The sequence below is a fragment of the Mobula hypostoma genome, chromosome 24 (assembly GCF_963921235.1).
Source record: "Mobula hypostoma chromosome 24, sMobHyp1.1, whole genome shotgun sequence".
Classification (NCBI taxonomy): Eukaryota; Metazoa; Chordata; class Chondrichthyes; order Myliobatiformes; family Myliobatidae; genus Mobula; species Mobula hypostoma.
The window spans coordinates 52611004-52633629 of NC_086120.1; the positions used below are offsets into that span (position 1 = coordinate 52611004).

At 46.9% G+C, this 22626-nt stretch overlaps 1 protein-coding gene across 1 annotated transcript in view; it reads right to left on the reverse strand.

Annotated features, from left to right (window-relative positions):
* The window catches only part of nr2f6a (nuclear receptor subfamily 2, group F, member 6a), a 47408-nt gene extending 25033 nt beyond the window's left edge, over positions 1-22375 (reverse strand). The window contains exon 1 of the mRNA XM_063032713.1: positions 20748-22375. Coding sequence (XP_062888783.1) covers positions 20748-21138 — 391 coding nt within the window. The 5' untranslated portion in view covers positions 21139-22375. The remainder of the gene's footprint in view (positions 1-20747) is intronic.
* Between the last annotated feature and the right edge of the window lie 251 nt (positions 22376-22626).

A 22626-nucleotide genomic window follows, 5' to 3' on the forward strand; every position in this document is an offset into this window, starting at 1 on the left:
TTGCTCCCCCTTGGGTCCAGGTGCAACCCATCCCTTTTGTACAGGTCATAACTCCCCCAGAAGAGATCCCAATGATCCAAGAACCTGAAGCCCCGTCCCCTGCACCAGCTTCTCAGCACTTATTTATCTGCCTATTCATCCTGTTTCTACCCTCACTAGCACATGCAACAGGCAGCAATCCAGAAATTACCATCCTGGAGATCCTGCTTCTCAGCTTCTAAATTCTCTCTTCAGGACCTCATTTTTTTTTCTTTCCTATGTCATTGATACCAATATGTACCAAGATATCTGGCTGCTCTCCCTCCCTCACTGTCTGGTATGGGGGGTGGGGCTGCTACTGCACAGGACCAAAAGAAGCTGCAGAGGGTTGTAAATTCAGTCGGCTCCATCTTGGGTACTAGCCTACAAAGTAACCAGGACATCTTCAGGGAGTGGTGTCTCAGAAAGGCAGCGTCCATTATCAAGGACCTCCAGCACCCAGGGCATGCCCTTTTCTCACTGTTACCATCAGGTAGGAGGTACAGAAGGCTGAAGGCACACACTCAGTGATTCAGGTACAGCTTCTTCCTCTCTGCCATCCAATTCCTGAATGGATATTGAACCCACGGACACTACCTCACTTTTTTAATATATATTATTTCTGTTGTTGCATGATTTTAAATCTATTCAATATAAATATATTGTAATTTATTTATGTATGTATTTATTTATTTCTTCTTCTATATTCTCCAAGGTTGTGATTGTGGGAGATTTTAATTTTCCACACATAAACTGGGAAGCCCATACTGTAAAAGGGCTGGATGATTTGGAGTTTGTAAAATGTGTGCAGGATAGTTTTTTGCAGCAATACATAGAAGTACTAACTTGAGAAGGGGCAGTGTTGGATCTCCTGTTAGGGAATGAGACAGGTCAGGTGACGGAGGTTTCTGGTGGGGAGCACTTCGGGTCCAGTGATCACAATGCTATTAGTTTCAATATAATTATGGAGAAGGATAGGTCTGGACCCAGGGTTGAGATTTTTGATTGGAGAAAGGCTAACTTTGAGGAGATGCGAAAGGATTTAGAAGGAGTGGATTGGGACAATTTGTTTTATGGGAAGAATGTAACAGAGAAATGGAGGTCATTTAAAGGTGAAATTTTGAGAGTACAAAATCTTTATGTTCCTGTTAGGTTGAAAGGAAAGGTTAAAAGTTTGAGAGAGCCATGGTTTTCAACGGACATTGGAAACTTGGTTCAGAAAAAGAGAGATATCTACAATAAATATAGGCAACATGGAGTAAATGAGGTGCTCGAGGAATATAAAGAATGTAAAAAGAACCTTAAGAAAGAAATTAGAAAAGCTAAAAGAAGATATGAGGTTGTTTTGGCAAGTAAGGTGAAAATAAATCTCAAGGGTTTCTACCGTTATATTAATAACAAAAGGATAGTGAGGGATAAAATTGGTCCCTTAGAGAATCAGAGTGGACAGCTATGTGTGGAACCAAAAGAGATGGGGGAGATTCTGAACAATTTCTTTTCTTTGGTATTCACTAAGGAGAAGGATATTGAATTGTGTAAGGTAAGGGAAACAGGTGGGGAAGTTATGGAAACTATGACAATTAAAGAAGAGGAAGTACTGGCACTTTTAAGGAATATAAAGGTGGATAAGTCTCCGGGATCTGACAAGATATTCCCTAGGACCTTGAGGGAAGTTAGTGTGGAAATAGCAGAGGCTCTAACAGAAATATTTCAAAAGTCATTAGAAACCGGGATGGTGCCGGAGGATTGGCGGATTGCTCATGTTGTTCCATTGTTTAAAAAGGGTTCTAAGAGTAAACCTAGCAATTTTCGGCCTGTGAGTTTGATGTCAGTGGTGGGTAAATTGATGGAAAGTATTCTTAGAGATGGTGTATATAATTATCTGGATAGACAGAGTCTGATTAGGAACAGTCAACATGGATTTGAGCATGGAAGGTCATGTTTGACAAATCTTATTGAATTTTTTGAAGAGGTTACTAGGAAAGTTGGCGAGGGTAAAGTGGTGGATGTTTTCTATATGGACTTCATTAAGGCCTTTGACAAGGTCCCACATGGAAGGTTGGTTAGGAAGGTTCAATCGTTAGGATTAATATTGAAGTAGTAAAATGGATTCAGCAGTGGCTGGATGGGAGACGCCAGAGAGTATGGTGGACAACTGTTTGTCAGGTTGGAGGCCAGAGACTAGTGGTGTGCCTCAGAGATCTGTACTGGGTCCAATGTTATTTGTCATATACATTAATGATCTGGATGACGGGGTGGTAAATCGGATTAGTAAGTATGCAGATGATACTAAGATAGGTGGATAATGAAGTAGGTTTTCAAAGCTTGCAGAGAGATTTAGGCCAGTGGGAAGAAAGGGGTGAAAGATGGCAGATGGAGTTTAATGCTGATAAATGTGAGGTGCTACGTTTTGGTAGGACTAATCAAAATAGGACATTCATGGTAAATGGTAAGGCATTGAAGAATGCAGTAGAATAGAAGGATCTAGGAATTATGGTGCATAGTTCCCTGAAGGTGGAATCTCATGTGGATAGGGTGGTGAAGAAAGCTTTTGGTATGCTGGCCTTTATAAATCTGAGCATTGAGTGTAGGAGTTGGGATGTAATGTTGAAATTCTGCAAGGAATTGGTGAGGCCAAATTTGGAGTATTGTGTACAGTTTTGGTCACCGAATTATAGGAAAGATGTTAACAAAATAGAGAGAGTACAGAGAAGATTTACTGGAATGTTACCAGGGTTTCATCACCTAACTTACAGAGAAAGGTTGAACAAGTTGGGTCTTTATTCTTTGGAACGTAGAAGGTTGAAAGGGTACTTGATAGAGGTATTTAAAATTATGAGGGGGATAGATAGAGTTGACGTGGATAGGCTTTTCCCATTGAGAGTGAGGGAGATTCAAACAAGAGGACGTGAGTTGAGAGTTAAAGGGCAAAAGTTTGGGGGTAACATGAGGGGGAACTTCTTTACACAGAGAGTGGTAGCTGTGTGGAACGAGCTTCCAGCAGAAGTGGTTGAGGCAGGTTTGATGTTGTTGTTTAAAGTTAAATTGGACACCAATATGGACAGGAAAGGAATGGAGGGTTACGGGCTGAATGCAGATTGGTGGGACTAGGTGACAGTAAGAGTTTGGCACGGACTAGAAAGGCCGAGATGGCCTGTTTCCGCGCTGTAATTTTTATATGGTTATATGGTTATATTATGCATTGCATTGAACTGATGCTGCTAAGTTAACAAATTTCATGACACATGCCGGTGATAATAAACCTGATTCTGGTTCTAAATCTGTGGAATGCTGTGCCACAGACTGTGGTGGAAGCTGAGTCCTTGCGTATATTTAAGGCAAAGTTGATCGTTTCCTGATGAGTCAGAGCATCAAGGTATATGGCGAGAAGGCAAGTCTATGGGGTTGAGTGGGATCCGGGAATAGCTCTGATGGAATGGTGGAGCAGACTCGATGGGCAGAATGGTCTCATTCTGCTCCTATGTTATGGTCTTATGGACCAGGTGATCAGTGTTCTCACTGCCAATATGCACAATTTCAGTGTTCACAGAGCCAGTGTACAAAGTGCCAACGTATACAGGGCCAGTATATTGTGCGTTTTGTATTTTCAAGGGGAGGGAAAATAGCTAGGTGCCTTGGTACATATTGGTACCAATTTCATAGCAAGGAAAAACAAAGAGGTCCTGAAGGGAGAACTTATAGAGCTAGGTAGAAAGCTGAGAAGCAGGACTCTTAAGCTAGTAATTTCTGGATTGCTACCTGTGCCATGTGCCAGTGAGGGGAGAAACAGGCAGATAAATGCGTGGTGGAGAAGCTGGTGCAGGGGGTAGGTTTTCAGGTTCTTGGAGCATTGGGATCTCTTCTGGGGGAGGTGTGACCTGTACACAAGAGACGGGTTGCACCTGAACTAGAGGGGGACCTACATTCTCGCGGGCAGGTTTGTTAGAGCTGCTGAGGAGAGTTTAAAATAATTTGTCAGGGGATTGGAGCTGCAATGAAGAGACTTAGGATCGGACAGACGGATAGCTTGTATTCAGACTGTCAGGAAGGGCCAGTGGATGAAAGGACAAAGCTGCGGCCAGCAGGGAGGGTATCAGTGCATTAGGGATGCAGAATCGAAAAGGGTAGCAAATACAGCACTCAAAGTGTTACATCTCAATGCACGGACTATAAGTGTAATGCCCTGGTCCACATGGTTCTTGTTTTTCCTCTGTTATCCTTTCCTGTTCTCTGTGTAAGCTGCTTGTTTGGGTTACTGTTGAAGGAAAGAGGTGGGAGAAATGTGTGCCCTCCGATGGGGAGGAACGCATTCTGGGGAGGTTTCTCTGGTGAGGGACACTGAGGCTGGGCTTGGGGCTTTTGAGAGGGATGAAGTGAGAGGTCACCGGAGAGAAGAGGTCAGAAGTGTCGGCCCAGAGTCGGGCTGGGATTCAATCAAGCCTGGGGAGATCGAAGGAGGATCGGCGAAGGGGAAACCGTGAGCTCCAACGTGTGCACAGGAGTGGGCCAGTGAGTCGATGAACCCCGGGGAGATCGAAGGAGGATTGGTGAAGGGAAAACGTGAGCTCCAACGTGTGCACGTTAGACTGTTTCAGTAAAATGGGCCCTTTTGTTTCTTTGCTTTTTCTTTACTAACCCTTTAGTCAAATTAAGAATTATAAAGCTAAATCATTTAATTGTATGCAGTGTACTGTCTGTAATTTCGTGGTACCGATTTGTAACAGGGTAACGAATCACACAGCATCCACACAAACAGGAGGATTTGGGGGGCTTGCACTTCAATCTCCCACGTTTGGCAGTGCCGGAGGGGGTCTTCCTGAGGCTTAGGCAGCCGACAGAACCAGAGTGTCACATTTGTGGGGATATCATTGGGATTGATTACGTTGGATGCTGTGTGATTGCCCTGAGAACTGATCCAGTGGGTTGTGTGTTTAAGTCTGTGTTAAACTATTGTCTGGTAAAGTGATTATGATACGTGGTTGCTGCTGGGGCTCAGCGGTGCCCATTCGCACAGTGCCAGTGTACACAGTGCCCATACTCACTGTGCCATACTCACAGTGCCAGTGTACACTGTGTGAATACGTTCGGTCCAGTACACATACTGCCCATACTTGCAGTGCCAGTACACACAGTGCCCATACTCACTGTGCCATTCGCACAGTGCCAGTACACACAGTGCCCATGCTCACAGTGCCCATACTGTGCCATTCGCACAGTGCCAGTGCACACAGTGCCCATACTCATTGTGCCATTCGCACAGTGCCAGTACACACAGTGCCCATGCTCACAGTGCCCATACTGTGCCATTTGCACAGTACCAGTACACACAGTGCCCATACTTACTGTGCCATTCGCACAGTGCCAGTGTACACTGTGTGAATACATTCAGTCCAGTGCACAAGGTGCTGGTATCAACACTGCCTTGGGGTGGAAAGGTTATCGTCTGTGCAGGAGAGCTTTATGAGCTGACTCCTCCTTTACTGTAATGTTCATTATCCTCACAACATCCCTATCAACGTTCCTGATCTCCCTCATGTTCCTGTCTTTCTTCACAGTAAAATCAGAGGAGAAATATTGTTTGAGAACCTCACCACTCTCCTGTAGCTCCATGTGTAAATATCCAGTTTGCTCTTCAAGGGAGTCTATTCTCTGCCTCATTACTTTTTTTCTTTTAATACAAAATTTCTTTGAATTCTCCTCAATATTCTCTGCCAAAGTTATCTCATCGAGTCATGAGTCACGTACTCTTTTGCACTTATGATTTCCTTCTGAGTGCATTCCTCCATCCTCCCAGGATGTTCCTAGGATTCTCAATGCGGGATGCCTTGACAAGACCCATACGTTTTCCTGGCCAGACCCTCAATATCCTTTGTCCAGGATTTCTTTCTGTTGCCAGCCTTGCTCTTCACTGTAACAGGAAGGTGAGAGGTTGTGCTCACATTATCTCATACAGTATCTAAAAGCTTCCCACTTGCCAGGTGTTCCTTTGACCAACCTGCTTGAATTCTTTGGAGATGGACATGGAGAGGTGATGGAGGAGAACCTGTCAGTATAACGTATTCACATTTGACAAGGAGGAATTTGGTGCATTATTTAAAAAACTGTGGTATTGGTGGAGGTGTTTTAGAATGGTTTGAAAACTGGCTGTCTCATGGAAATAAGAGGATAGACTCAGTGGTCTCTTCTGAGACTGAAAAGAGGTAGCCAGTGGTCAGTTCCTGGCCCAGCACAGTTCACTATTTGGCAGAAAGAATGGTGTATAACATTTCCAAATCTGCCAATGATATGATAAAAGGGAGGAGTATGTGGTGATAAGGATTCTGCGATTCTGATGTGGGCTAGAGATGCACAAACTGAGTGAGTGGGCAGATGACTGTCAAATGGAGATGAATGTGTGAAAGGGTGAGATCATGCATTTCGGTAGAGAGAGACCAAAATTCAGGTTATTAAAAGGAGTGGAACAGAAATGAAAGAAGTACAGGGGGATATCTGTGTCCAAGTGCCAACAGGCAGGTCCAACAAGTAGTGAAGAGGCAAATGACATTTTGGCCTGCATTACGGAGTGAATGGAGACAACCTTACTGCACAGGATGTGGGTGAGGCCTCACTTGGAGTACTGTGTACAGTTCTGGTATATGCATCTAAAACACCTTGGAAGCAACCTAAAGGAGATTTGCCAGGATAATTCAAAGGATAAGAGGGTGTCCTACGAGGCAGAGCTTGGATCTGTTGCATCTATATAGGACCCTGGTCAGACCCCACTTGGAGTACTGTGCTCAGTTCTGGTCGCCTCACTACAGGAAGGATGTGGAAACCATAGAAAGGGTGCAGAGGAGATTTACAAGGATGTTGCCTGGATTGGGGAGCATAACTTATAAAAGCAGGTTGAGTGAACTTGGCCTTTTCTCCTTGGAGCGACGGAGGATGAGAGGTGACCTGATAGAGTTGTACAAGTTGATGAGAGGCATTGATCGTGTGGATAGTCAGAGGCTTTTCCCCAGGGCTGAAATGGCTAACATCAGAGGGCATAGGTTTAATGTGCTTGGGAGTAGGTACAGAGGAGATGTCAGGGGTAAGTTTTTCACGCAGAGAGTGCCACAACGGTGGGCTGCCGGCAACGGTGGTGGAGACAGATACGATAGGGTCTTTTAAGAGACTTTTGGATAGGTACATGGAGCTTAGAAAAATAGAGGGCTATGGGTAACCCTAGTAATTTCTAAGGTAGGGACATGTTTGGCATAACTTTGTGGCCCAAAGGGCCTGTATTGTGCTGTAGGTTTTCTATATTTCTATGTATTCGTTGGAGTTTAGAAAAATGAGGGAGACCTTGTTCGAACATATAAGGTCCGTGGTGGGGGTGACAGGAGAAATGATGTGATTTTTTCACTAGTGAGAGAGTCTTGAAGCAGAGCATATAACTACAAAGGGCCAGTAGTTTACATCAGTGATGATTAAGGAATAAGGTGGATGAATTTGAAGTGCAATTAGAGATTGGTCGGTATGGTATTGTGGCTGAAAGAAGGCCAGAGTGGGGAGCTAAACATCAAAGGACATACTTTGCACTGAAAGGACAGGTGGTGGTGTGGCTCTGTTGGTAAGAGATGGAATTCCACCTTTAGAAAGAGGCGACATAGGTTCAGAGAATGTCAATCTCTGTGGGTGGAGTTAAGAAACTGCAAGGGTAAAGAAACCATTATGGAATCATGTATAGTCCTTTAAATACTAGCCAAGATGTAGAGTTGAGATTGCAAAGGGAGCTGGAAAAGGCATCTAGTAAGGGTATTGGCATAAATGTAATGGGGGACTTAAGGGGATTAGGAAAATCAGATTTGTGTCGGATCACAAGAGAGGGAATTTGTTGCATGCCTATGAGATGGCTGTTTAGAGCAGCTTGTGATTGAGCCTACTTGGGGAAAGCCTCTTTCAGATTGGGTGTTGTGGAATAACCCAAATTTATTAGGGAGCTTAATGTAAAGGAACCCTTAGGGGCCAGTGATCACAAGATGACTGACATAATATGACTGACAGGCAGGAGGCAGTGAGTGGGAATAAAGGGGCTTTTTCTGGTTGGCTGCCAGTGACTAGTGGTGTTCATCAGGGGTCAGTATTGGGACCGCTACTTTTCACGTTGTTTGTTAGTGATTTAGATAATGGAATTGATGGCTTTGTGGCAAACTTTGCGGATGATACAAAGATAGGTGCAGGGTTAGGTAGTGTTGAGGAAGCAATGTGATTGCAGCAGGACTTAGACAAATTAGAAGAAGGGGAAAAAAAGTGACAAATGGAATAAAGTGTTGGGAAAAGTGTGATAATGCATTTTGGTAAAAGGAACAATAGTGCAGACTATTATCTAAATGAGGAGAACGTTCAAACATCTGAGCTGCAGAGGAACTTAGGAGCCCTCATACAGAACTCCAGAAGGTTAATTTACAGGTAGAGTTTTTGGTAAAGAAGGCAAATGCAATGTTGGCATTTATTTCAAGGGAAATAGAATATAAAAGCAAGGAGATAATGCTCAGCCTTTATAAGACACTAGTCAGGCCGCACTTGGAGTATTATCAACAGTTTTGGGCCCCATATCTCAGAAACAATGTGTTGTCATGGGAGAGAGCCCAGAGGAGGTTCACGAAGATGATTCAGGGAATGAGGAGTGTCTGGCAGCTTTGGGCCTGTACTCACTGGAATTAAAAAAAGACGGGGGGGGGGGTGGTCTCATTGAAAACTATCGAATGTTGAAAGGACTAGATAGGGTAGATGTGGTGAGGAATTTTCCTATGGTGGGGGTATCCAGAACTAGAGGGCACAGCCTCAAAATTGAGGGTGACCTTTTAGAACAGAGGTAAGGAGGAATTTTTTTAGCCATTGAGCAGCAGTGGAATGCTCTGCCACAGACTGTGGTGGAGGCCAAGTGCATGAGTATTCTTGAGGCGGAAGTTGACAGTTTTCTGATCGGTCAGGGCATCAAAGGATATGGCGAGAAGGCAGGTGTCTGAGGATGAGAGGGATCCTGGAACAACCATGATGCAATGGCAGCGTAGACTCGATGGGCTGAATGGCTGAATTCTGCTCCTATGTCTTATGGTCTTGGGGATTTCTAGAATTCTCTGTCTAGCGGGTTTTGGAAACAGGACCATTTGACATAATTGAGTGGAGATATTTGATGGAGGAACAGAGTCGTTTTGGACAGAAGGAGAATTGAGTTTGGCGTGGATCAGCCATGATCATATTAAATGGTGGGATAGGTTAGACTCCCACTCACTCAGACTCCCACCCCAATTTTTGGGTGTTCTTCTGTATCAGTGAGTAGATTATTCTCACAGTCACAGGGCAAGGATTGCACAAGTTAAAGCTGGTGTATCTCCTTCGGCAGAATCCTATCACATATTCTCAGTACATCGGTTGGATACTGGGTACAGCTCCCTCTACACTGTCCCTTACAAACTCCCGGGGCAGGGGTAGTGGGTTAGACACAGAGTAAAGTTTCCTGTAAACTCTCCCCTCACACATTCCATTGTTGAGTTAGATACAGAGTAAAGCTCCCTCTACACTGTCCCTCACATATTCTTGGAGCAGAGATATTGCATTGGATAGAGAGTAAACTCCCTCTATGCTGTCCCTCACATATTTCCAGGGCAGGGTTAGTGGGTTATACACAGAGTAAAGCTCCCTCTGCACTGCCCCCCTCACATACTCCCATAGTGAATTAGATCCCTCAGCACTATCCCTCACACACTCCCTACACACTGGCTATGAGACGGCTTTTAAGAGCAGCTTGTGGTTGAGCCCACTAGGGGAGTGGCAATTCTGGACTGGGTATTATGTAATGATGCAGATTTGATTAGGAAGCTTAAGGTAAAGGAACCCTTTGGAAGCAGTGATCATTATAATAAAATTCACCTTGCAGTTTGAGAAGGAGAAGCTAACCTTGGATATATCAGTATTACTGTGGAGTAAAGCTCATTACAGAGACATGAGAGAGGACCTGATCAGGGAAACTATCAGGGATGGTGGCAGTACAGTAATGGCTGGAATTTCTGGGAGCAATTCCGAAGGCATAGGAAAGATGCCTCCCAAAGATGAAGAAATGTCCTAAAGGGCAGATGAGGCAACCGTGGCTGACAAGGGAAGTCAAAGACAGCATAAAAGCGAAAGAGAGGACATATAGTATAGCGAAAATTAGAGGGAAGGTAAAGGATTGGAAAGCTTTTAAAAACCAACAGAAGGCATCTAAAACAGACCTAAGGAGAGAAAATGTGAGATAATGAAGATAAGCTAGGTAATAATATAAAAGAGGATACACATTTTTTCAGATATACTGTATAAGGTGAAAAATAGAGGTGAGAGTAGATTTTGGACTGCTGGCAAATTATGCTGGAGAGGTAGTAACGTGGGACAAAGAAATTGTGAACTTAATAGGTATTTTGCATTAGTCTTTACTGTAGAAGACACTAGCAGAATGCCAGAAATATGAGAGTGTCAGGGGCAGAAGTGAGTGTTGTTGCTATTACTAAGGAGAAGGTGCTCAGGAAGCTGAAAATACTGAAGGTAGATAAGTCACCTGGACCAGATGGACAACACCCCAGGGTTCTGAAAGGGGTAGCTGCAGAGATTGTGGAGGCTTTACTAATGAACTTTCAAGAGCCACTAGATTATGGGATGGTTTCTGAATATTGGAAAATTACAAATGTCATTCCATTCTTTAAGAAGGGAGGGATGCAGAAAAAAAGGAAATTATGGTCCAGTTGGCCTGATTTCAGTGATTAGAGATGCTGGCGTCTATTATTAAGGATGAGGTTTCAGAGTACTTCACGGCACATGATGAATTAGGCCAAAGTCAGCATGGTTTTCTAAAGGGAAATTTTGCCTGACAAATCTGTTGGAATTCTTTGAGGAAAGGAGATTCTGTGGATGTTGTTTACTTGTATTTTCAGGAGTTTGACAAGGTGCCACTCATGAGGCTGCTTAACAAGATATGAGCCCATGGTATCACAGGAAAGATACTAGCATGGATAGAAGATTGGCTGACTGTCAGGAGACAAAGAATGGGAGCTTTTCTGGTTGTCTGCTGGTGAGCAGTTGTGTGCGGTGGGGGCTGGTGTTGAGACAACTTCTTTTTCTTTGTATGACAATGATTTTGGCGATGGAATTGATAACTTTGTGGCCAAGTTTGCAGATGATACAAAAATAGGTGGGGGAGGCATGTAGTTTCAATGAAACAGGGAGTCGGCAGAAAGACATGGACAAGTTGGGGAAAGGGACAAAGAAGTAGCAGATGCAATGGTATGTAGGGAAGTGCATGGCAATACACTTTTCAGAAGGAATAAAGGTGTATAAATAAGGAAAAATTTCAAAAATCTGAAATGCAAAGGGACTTGGGAGTCCTTGTGCAGGGTTCCCTAAAGGTTAACTTGCAGGTTGAGTCAGTGGTAAGGAAAAGAAATGCAAGTTTAGCAATCATTTCAAGAGGACTAAAATATAAAAGTAAAGATGTAATGCTAAGGCTTTATGAGGCATTGGTCAGACCCCACTTGGAATGTGGTGAGCAGTTTTGGGCCCCTTATCTGAGAAAGGATATCCTGGCATTGGAGAAAGTCCAGAGAAGGTTCACAAGAATGATCCCAGGGATGAAATGCTTATCACATGAGGAGTGTCTGATTGTTCTAGGCCTGCACTCACTGGTTTAGAAGAATGAGCGGGGGATCTCAATTAAATCTATCAAATATTGAAAGACCTAGAAAGAGTGGATGTGGATGGGAATATTCCTATAGTAATAGAATCTAAGACCAGAGGACACAGCTTTAAAATTTAGGGACCTTCATTTACAAAGATGTGGAAAAATTTCTTTAGTCAGAGGATGATAAATCCATGGAAATCTTTACCTCAGACGACTGTGGTGGTCAAGTCATTGGGTATATTTAAAGTGGACATTGATATGTTCTTGATTGATCAGGACATCGAAGGTTACGGAGAAAAGGCAGGAGAATGGGGTTGAAAGGAATAAATCAGCCATGATGGAATGGCAGAACAGACTTGACGGGCTCGATGGCCTTATTCTACTCCCTTTACACCATCCCTCACGCACTCCCAGGGGAGGTGTAGTGGGTTAGACACACAGCAAAGCTCCTACTCGGTCCCCTCAGACACTCCCAGGTTAGTGATTTCCCATGGCTTCAACGCCAAGCATCATTGCTTTGCCACACATTCCAATGGGTGATCAGAGGTCGTAGGCTGAAGTTTTCCTCAACAATTTCCCAGGGCTTGGTGGGGGAGGGAGGGGGGTGGTGACGGTCAGAAGAGCAGTAAGTATGCAGACTGAAGTCGCTGTGGCTATTCTCTCTCGGTTCTGCTTCAATAGGAGTGTTTTTATCCAACTGCAGCAGAACACTGAAGCAGTGATAGGTGAGGTTACAACAATGCCCTGAAGGTCAGAAGAGGGTGACACATGGTGTCTGCATCGATGGTTGGCATCAGGTTACCACAGCATGCAGAGGGCTGGGCCGGGAATCAGCTCAATAGCACAACTTGCAGTACTTAACATTCTGAAATCGCTGTTTTAAAAAAATACAAGGGAAAGGGTGGGATAGCAGATGTGAGAGGGGAATGATTGGTGGAAGAAGAGGGAAAGAAGATATTCCTGGATTATACCTGGTACTACATCACTAAAGTGGGAGCTTTTGGAAATTTGGTGATGTTTGCCACACAGGGAGCATGCTGATAGTGTGGGCTAAGTGGCCTGTACTGTTCTATGATGTGACCTGTGACATTAGAACAAAGGTCTGCAGGATAAGTTAACTCTTATACTGACTGAAGAGGCATCAATGAGTAAGGCTCACATCTGAATCCTATTTGGGAGTCTATGTGTACTGGGACACAGCTCAGCCAGCACAAAGATATCGATTAGGCTCTGTGTTAATTTGTGCTGCTCGCAGGAAGCAGGTGGTGCTTGGGTTTAGTAACTGAGAGTGGGAGGGGAGCGGCTGTATTGAGGTCAAAGGCACTTTGACCCTGGTGAGAGTTGAGGTCCCTGGGGGCCACGAACAATCTCCTCCCAGGCGAGAACACATCCCGTGTTGTTACACACTGGCTGGCTGTGTGGGGCACAGCAGGGGAGGCCTGTGTCGGAAATGGCGATCAGTTCCCTGCTTTCACAAACAAAGCAGGAATTTCAGAATGTTCTTGTGCCTGGTGAATCAGTTATCTGAAGGAAAGAATAAAGAAATAAATAGATGAGATAAAAGGCTGGTGATGAGAGAATGAGAGATAGAGAGAGAGAGAGAGGAAGGAAGGAAGGAAAAGTCAGACTGGAAGAGAGTCCAGAGAAATCCACTGAAGCTGAATGAAAGACCAGGAAAAGTGAGAGACCATAAGATATAGGAGCCGGATGAAGAAATTGGGACATAGTGGAAGAGAAAAAGGCAGAATATGATTGGATTAAATGAGAAAATGGATGTACTTTCTCATTGACTCTATTGTGTTTGTATTTACTGTGTTTGCTTTCAAGAAAATGAATCTCAGGGTAGGATATCGTGACATGTATGAACTTTGAAAATAACTTTACTTTGAACGTCGAGGAACTGAAAGGAAGAGGGGATGGGGGGCATGCAGACATCACTGGAAGGCTGCAGAGTGTGATTAAGGAGAGGTGGACAGAGCAAGGTGGCAATAGGGTGGATTGTGAGAGTGGGAATGAGAGTGGGGTTCGACAGGAGCCCACGTGTAAGCAGAACCAATGAGGGACATATTTGACCAGCACCTTCCACCACACTGCACTCCCTAACTCTGTATATCAGTGTGGCAGACCTTGCCACTGCCTGAAACTAAGCAGTCACTCTGAGCCCAGCAAGATCCCATAAGTACAGTGACAGCCTTTGGGATAACTGTCTGCAACAGCAGGGAATTGCTGCTGGTCTTCCAGACTTTTGGAGGGAAAGCAAGCAGAAAGTTCCTGGTTTAACACCTCAGTCTGTGCCAGACCTCAGACTGAGTAGCCGTCCTCCGTCTTGCACCAGAGCATCAGCCTGGACTCACACTCCGTGATACACCAGCGCTGATGTACTGCCAACCCTCTCCCTGTAAATGAGCTGGATTCCCACAAACGTGGGGAAAATAGATGAATTAATGTAGGTGGGTTAGCACAGACTAGTTGGGCTGAAGGGCCTGTTTCCATGAGTTGTGTTTGTAACTCACAGGACTGAGCACATTGTAGTTTACCCAGATGCCAATGCTGAATATCATTGTCCTGTAACCAACACCCGCCCCTTTGATCAGTAAAGATTAAACACAGTCACCACTGCAGATCTTTGCCCTGGCATTCACTTTCAGCTTCCAGCATCTCCACCAATCCAACACCCTGTCAGCAAACTGTCAGTAGGGATATACACACACACACACACACACACACACACACAGACACACACACACAGACACACACACACAAACACACACAGACACACACACACACAGACACACACACACACACACACAGACACACACACAAACACACACACACACACACACAGACACACACACAAACACAAAAACACACACACACACACAGACACACAGACACACAGACACACACACACAAACACACACAGACACACACACACAGACACACACACAAACACAAAAACACACACACACACACAAATACACATACACAAACACACACACAGACACACACACACACACAGACACACAGACACACAGACACACAGACACAAACACACACACAGACACACACACAAACACAAAAACACACACACACACACAAATACACATACACAAACACACACACACACAGACACACACACACACACACACAGACACACAGACACACAGACACACACACACACACAAACACACACACAGACACACACACAAACACAAAAACACACACACACACACACACACAGACACACACACAAACACAAAAACACACACACACACACAAATACACATACACAAACACACACACAACACAGACACACAGACACACACACACAAACACACACACACACAGACACACACACAAACACAAACACACACACACACACAAACACACACACAAACACAAAAACACACACACAGACACACACAAATACACATACACAAACACACACACAACACAGACAGCCACACACACACACACACACACACACAACACCGACACACACACAACCACACACACACACACACACACACACACACACACACACAAACACAGCCAACACAGACACACACAGACACACAAACAGAGACACATGGATACACACACATGGACACACACACACACACACACACACACACACACCGACATACACACACACACACACCCACACAGACACACACACGCACACAGAGAGACACACACAGACAACACAGACATACACACACAGACACACAAATCGGGAAACACGCATACACACATGCACACACACACTCAGACACACACACACACACACACAGATACACTAACAGAGACACAAACACTCAGACACGCAGACACGCACACACACACAGACACACGCACACATTCACACATGCACAGACACACACAGACATACAGGCATATACACACAGACACACAGGCACATACACACAGACACAGACACACACACAGGAACATACACACACACAGACACAAACACACAGCCACACACACAAACACACATACAAATATGCACAGACAGACACACAAAGACAGACAGACACACACACCCACACACACAGAGACACACACACACATACCCAGACTCACAAACAGAAACACACTCACACACACACACACACACACACACTCATTTATTTACTGGAGGTGTTGGAAGGGTGGATATGTAACTATGCAAGGCATTGATCGGGTACACAGTCAGGGTTGAAGTATCAAATATCCGGGACACAAGTTCAAGGTAAGAGGGGGAATGTTTAAAGGAGATTCACCAGGTGCGTTTTTTTTTTACTCAGAGATGGCTGGGTGTTGGGAATGTGGAAGCAGATATGAAAGCAAAGTTTCACAGAACAGTAAGCATTATAGCATGTACAGGCCCTTCAGCCCACAATGTTGTACTAACCCTTTAAACTACTCTAAGATCAGTCTAACCCTTGGCCCTTAATATTTTTCCATCATCTATGTGCCGATATAAGAGACTCCCAAATGCCTCTAGTGTATTTGCATCTACCACCAACGCTGGCAGTATATCCCACACACCCACCTCTCTCTGTGTAAACATCCGACCCCTGATATTCCTTATTTTTCCTCCAATCACTTTATAATTATATCCTCTGGTATCAGAAAAAGTCTTTAACTATCAGCTTCTCTGATCAGTGAACTTCTCATTAAACTCTATGCTGCAGCTTCACGACACTGATTCGTACGGACCCCTGTTCATCTCCCCCACACTGATTCGTACGGACCCCTGTTCATCTCCCCACACTGATTCGTACGGACCCCTGTTCATCTCCCCAACACTGATTCGTACGGACCCCTGTTCATCTCCCCCACACTGATTCGTACGGACCCCTGTTCATCTCCCCCACACTGATTCGTACGGACCCCTGTTCATCTCCCCCACACTGATTCGTACAGACCCCGTTCATCTCCCCCACACTGATTTATAGGGACCCCTGTTCATCTCCCCCCACACTGATTCAGAGCGTGGGTTGGCAAGTTTGCAGACGACACAAAGGTTGGTGGTGTTTTAGATAGTGTAGAGGATTGTCGAAGATTGCAGAGAGACATTGATAGGATGCAGAAGTGGGCTGAGAAGTGGCAGATGAGTTCAACCTGGAGAAGTGTGAGGTGGTACACTTTGGAAGGACAAACTTCAAGGCAGAGTACAAAGTAAATGGCAGGATACTTGGTAGTGTGGAGGAGCAGAGGGATCTGGGGGTACATGTCCACTGATCCCTGAAAGTTGCCTCACAGGTAGATAGGGTAGTTAAGAAAGCTGATGGGGTGTTAGCTTTCATAAGTCAAGGGATAGAGTTTAAAAGTCGCGATGTAATGATGCAGCTCTATAAAACTCTGGTTAGGCCACACTTGGAGTATTGTGTCCAGTTCTGGTCGTCTCACTATAGGAAGGATATGGAAGCATTGGAAAGGGTACAGAGGAGATTTACCAGGATGCTGCCTGGTTTAGAGAGTATGCATTATGATCAGAGATAACGGGAGCTAGGGCTTTACTCTCTGGAGAGAAGGAGAATGAGAGGAGACATGATAGAGGTATACAAGATAAAAAGAGGAATAGATAGAGTGGATAGCCAGCGCCTCTTCCCCAGGGCACCACTGCTCAATACAAGAGGACATGGCTTTAAGGTAAGGGGTGGGAAGTTCAAGGGGGATATTAGAGGAAGGTTTTTTACTCAGAGAGTGGTTGGTGCGTGGAATGCATTGCCTGAGTCAGTGGTGGAGGCAGATATACTCGTCAAGTTTTAAGAGACTACCTCCTGTTTGTTCTCATCATTTCTGCTGCAGACAAGACATGGTGTAAAGTCTCTCCCTCAGAACCATGAACCGGCAGGGAATGGAGGATTCAGACCATGTGCGGGGCAGAGAGCCGTAAGTTCTGTGGCATCATGACCTGCACAGTTGAGTGAGCCGAGAGGCCTGTTCCTCTGCAGTTGTGTGCGATGTACCACACTCCTGTGCTGTAGGAACTATTCGCTGTTAACAATTGTCCGACAAAGCTTCCCATTTCTGCAAAGTGGGAGGGTACTGGAAGTGTCTAATGGTGTCACAGGGAAAACGTACATACTGCACAGAGAGCAGCAGAGGGATTGGACATGGGTCACTGGAGCTCCAATACAGTTGCTTTACCCACTGCTCCACTGTGCACTGAACACCCCTTTGGGCTCAGAGCAGGCGCACCAGGTAATTCTAATTAAAGTATACTTTTTGTAGAAGCTTTTCATAAAAACAGGGAACGTCCTGTGTGAAACAGAGTTAAAGTTTCAAATTGGTGACCCTTCCCTATTGAAATGTCCCTCACACCACAGATGCTACCTGACCAGCTGAGTGTTTTCAGCACATTGTGATTTATTTTGTGTATTCAGCAGTGTGACAACTCCGTTTGGTAGTTGCCCCATCCTTTCACACCAGCTTGTGTTGAGCCCACATGTTTGGTTGGGTTGGTGTGCCAATGCAGGGCAGGGTGTGATGTCTCTGCTCCACGTCAAGGCCTCCCCACAACCCTGCACATGGGCAGACTGACTGAGACAGAGAGATAGTGGGGACAACACACAACAATTGCTGGAGGGACTCTGCAGCTCAGGTTGAATAATTAGCTGAGATCCCTCATCAGAGTGGGAGAGTGTGGGAGAGGGAAAGAAGTGTGGGGAGGGCGAGAGAACACAGGAGGGAGGGAGGACAAGATAGAAAGATGGAGAAAGGAGAGAGAGGGAAGGGGGAAAAAGAATAAAAGAGGGGGAGGTATCAGGTGAAGGAATGGAAAGAGGAGATGGACAGGTGAAAGTGAGTAGGAGAGGGTGAACGAGAGGAAGAGGAGGAAACGGACGGGAAATGAGGAGAAGGAGGCAGAGGGCGCAGAGGGGAATAGGAATGAGAAGTGTGAGATAAGTATCACACACATACACACAAACTCACACTAGTACACAGATATGCACACTCATGCACACACAGATATCACACATGCAAATCTGAAATACATACATGTGCACATTCATACATTTACATCCATTCTTGTCCATGCTCACATGTGCACTCACTGACACACAAAATCACACATACATGAACGTGTTTGTGACATGCATACACTCGCTTAGACACACATATCCATCTGCCGACACGTACGGATGCCAGGCACACCCAGAGGGGACTGAACTGACACCCTGAAGCAAGACACAGTTGTGGGTGAGCGGAAGAGCGGGAGGGATGTTGTAACCTCCCCGACCAGAGCCGGGCTCTGTAAATGAGAATATCTTCACTCTTCCTGCCTTCGTCAATCCTCCACCACACTCCGACAAGCAACGGATATCGGGAGTGTGAACCCTCACGTTTCATGCCCCCACCCCCCCAGGGACGGACATCGGGAGTGTGAACCCTCACGTTTCATTTCCCCCACCCCCCCAGGGACGGACATCGGGAGTGTGAACCCTCACGTTTCATGCCCCCACCCCCCCAGGGACGGACATCGGGAGTGTGAACCCTCACGTTTCATTTCCCCTACCCCCCCAGGGCCGGACATTGGGAATGTGAACACTCACGTTTCATGTCCCCACCCCAGGGACTGACATCGGGAGTGTGAACTGACATGTTTCACGTCCCCAACCCCCAGGGACAGATATCGGGAGTGTGAACCCTCACGTTTCATGCCCCCACCCCCCCAGGGACGGACATCGGGAGTGTGAACTGACATGTTTCACGTCCCCAACCCCCAGGGACGGACATCGGGAGTGTGAACCCTCACGTTTCACGTCCCCAACCCCCAGGGACGGACATCGGGAGTGTGAACCCTCACGTTTCACGTCCCCACCCCAGGGACGGACATCGGGAGTGTGAACCCTCACGTTTCATGCCCCCACCCCCCCAGGGACGGACATCGGGAGTGTGAACCCTCACGTTTCATTTCCCCTACCCCCCCAGGGCCGGACATTGGGAATGTGAACACTCACGTTTCATGTCCCCACCCCAGGGACTGACATCGGGAATGTGAACACTCACATTTCATGTCCCCACCCCAGGGACAGACATCGGGAGTGTGAACCGACACGTTTCACGTCCCCAACCCCCAGGGACGGACATCGGGATGTGAACCCTCACGTTTCACGTCCCCACCCCAGGGACGGACATCGGGATGTGTACCCTCACGTTTCACGTCCCCACCCCCCCAGGGATGGACATTGGGAGTGTGAACCGTCACGTTTCACGTCCCCAACCCCCAGGGCCGGACATCGGGATGTGAACCCTCATGTTTCATGTCCCCACCCCAGGGATGGACATCGGGAGTGTGAACCCTCATGTTTCACGTCCCCACCCCCCCAGGGACAGACATCGGGATGTGTACCCTCACGTTTCATGTCCCCACCCCCCCTAGGGCCGGACATTGGGAGTGTGAACCCTCACGTTTCATGTCTCCACCCCAGGGACGGACATCGGGAATGTGAACCCTCATGTTTCATGTCCCCACCCCCTCAGGGCCGGACATCGGGATGTGTACCCTCACGTTTCATGTCCCCACCCCCCAGGGATGGACATCGGGAGTGTGAACCCTCATGTTTCATGTCCCCACCCCCCAGGGCCGGACATCAGGATGTGCACCCTCATGTTTCATGTCCCCACCCCCCAGGGCCGGACATCGGGATGTGTACCCTCACGTTTCATGTCCCCACCCCCCCAGGGCCGGACATCGGGATGTGTAACCTCATGTTTCATGTCCCCACCCCCCAGGGCCGGACATCGGGATGTGTAACCTCATGTTTCATGTCCCCACCCCCCAGGGCTGGACATCGGGATGTGTACCCTCACGTTTCATGTCCCCACCCCCCCAGGGCCGGACATCGGGATGTGTAACCTCATGTTTCATGTCCCCACCCCCCAGGGCCGGACATCGGGATGTGTAACCTCATGTTTCATGTCCCCACCCCCCAGGGCCGGACATCGGGATGTGTACCTTCACGTTTCATGTCCCCACCCCCCCAGGGCCGGACATCGGGATGTGTACCTTCACGTTTCATGTCCCCACCCCCCCAGGGCCGGACATCGGGATGTGTACCTTCACGTTTCATGCCAACCTTGAAGCACTTGCTGAGCCTGCAGTACTGGCACTGGTTGCGGTGGAACTGGTCTATTTGGCAGTCCCTGCTCGAGCGGCAGATGTACGACAGGTTCCGGCGGATGCTCCTCTTGAAGAAGCTCTTGCATCCCTCACACGTAAACTGGCCGTAATGTTTTCCGCTGGCTCTGTCCCCACACACCACACAGTCAACCTGCATGCACTGCCGGTCCTGGTCAGCGAGCTCCAGGTCACTGCCCCCAGTCTGCGAGGAGGACGGTGCAGGACTCTCCAGGGAATCGTCTGTGCCATTGTGACTATAGGCTTTGTTGTCATCCTGGGAGTCTCCCCACTCACTGGCAGCGCTGGACATCTCTGCACTGCTTGGCATCTAACCAGCTCCGATGCTCTCTGTCCCCTCTCTCACCTGCGCCCGGCCCTCGCTCTCTCCTTCGCCTTGTGTCCAGGCTCCTCTGCAGACAGTTCGCAGGAGGCAGAATGATGGAACCTTGTTGAGACTGTACTGGGGAAGGAACAGTATTGTCCTCACAGAGGTGAGATCCAGTTGGAGTTCGGGGAGCACCAGCGAGGAGTCAGAAAGCACAAGTGTCCGTGGATTCAGACTGGCTGTGCTGAAGTTGGGAATGCACGGCGAGTTGTTTAGACATTGTTGGTGTCCTTAGACTGTGCAATTCCTGCTGTCCTCCCCCAGGAAGTAGTCCGACTTAGATGGAGAGCAAACGTACGCGCCGGGAGGCCGGGAGCAAGTCATGTGTAAACAACCTCACATGCCTTCTTCGCTGTGTGGCTCACCCCGCACTCCTCAGCCCAGCAAGAAAGTTACGTCTGCAGACAAAAGTGCAGCTTGCTCATCTGTCAGTGGAACTCAAAGTTTGAAGTTCGTTCCGTGAATCCTCCGCAAACTGGTTCTAAGCAGAGACCGCTGAAGGCAGGTACAAGTTATGGGGGACTGTGGCCTCATCTGTGACTCAGCCCCCAGGCTGCAAGAGGCTGGGACAGGCAAACGGGCGAGAGAAAGAGGAGATGCGAGGTCCAGGAGAGGTTACGAGGGTGATTTTTGTGAATAGAGCAGGAGATGAGAGTCAGTGACTGCATGTGCAGGGATTTGACAGTGCTATCGAAGCCGGACCGTTGCCAGGGAGACGATTGCCTTATAAGGAGTTTGGTGTGAAGGAGCCAAGAGAGGGAATGCTTGTTGTCCACAATAGGATTCAGCCGACAATCTCCCAGTGTTTCAGCAGGAAAATAAAGGCGAGGGGAGGGGGAGTGAAGCAAATTGCACAAACTTTAAGAAGTCTCTTTAAGAGAGAGCAGAGCCATAGCAACAGGTTCAGGACAGGCAGAGAGTGTGTGGTTGGCACGGGAAGGACAGACTGGGGGAGAAATCTCATACACACGCACACGCACACACACAGATACACACACAGAGATACGAACACACAAGCACAGACACAAACACAAGCAGACACACACACACACATGCACAGACAAAAGTACAGATAAACACACACACACACACACACAAGCTCAGACATACACACACAGACACAAACACATGCACAGAGTACAAGCACACACACACACAGAAACAGGCACAGACATAAACACACACACACACACACACACACACACACACACACACACACAGAGGCATAAGCACAGACACAAACACACATACACAGACGCACATGTGCACAAACATACACGTACACCCTCAGGGTCAGGGAGCATGGGGTACTGTTAGAAGGCAATTCATTCACAGACGTATCACAGCTGAACTGATGTTAAATCTGAAACACTCTCAATTCTCTCTCTCACTGATCTCATGTGTACACTCATCTGGCACATAAACACACTG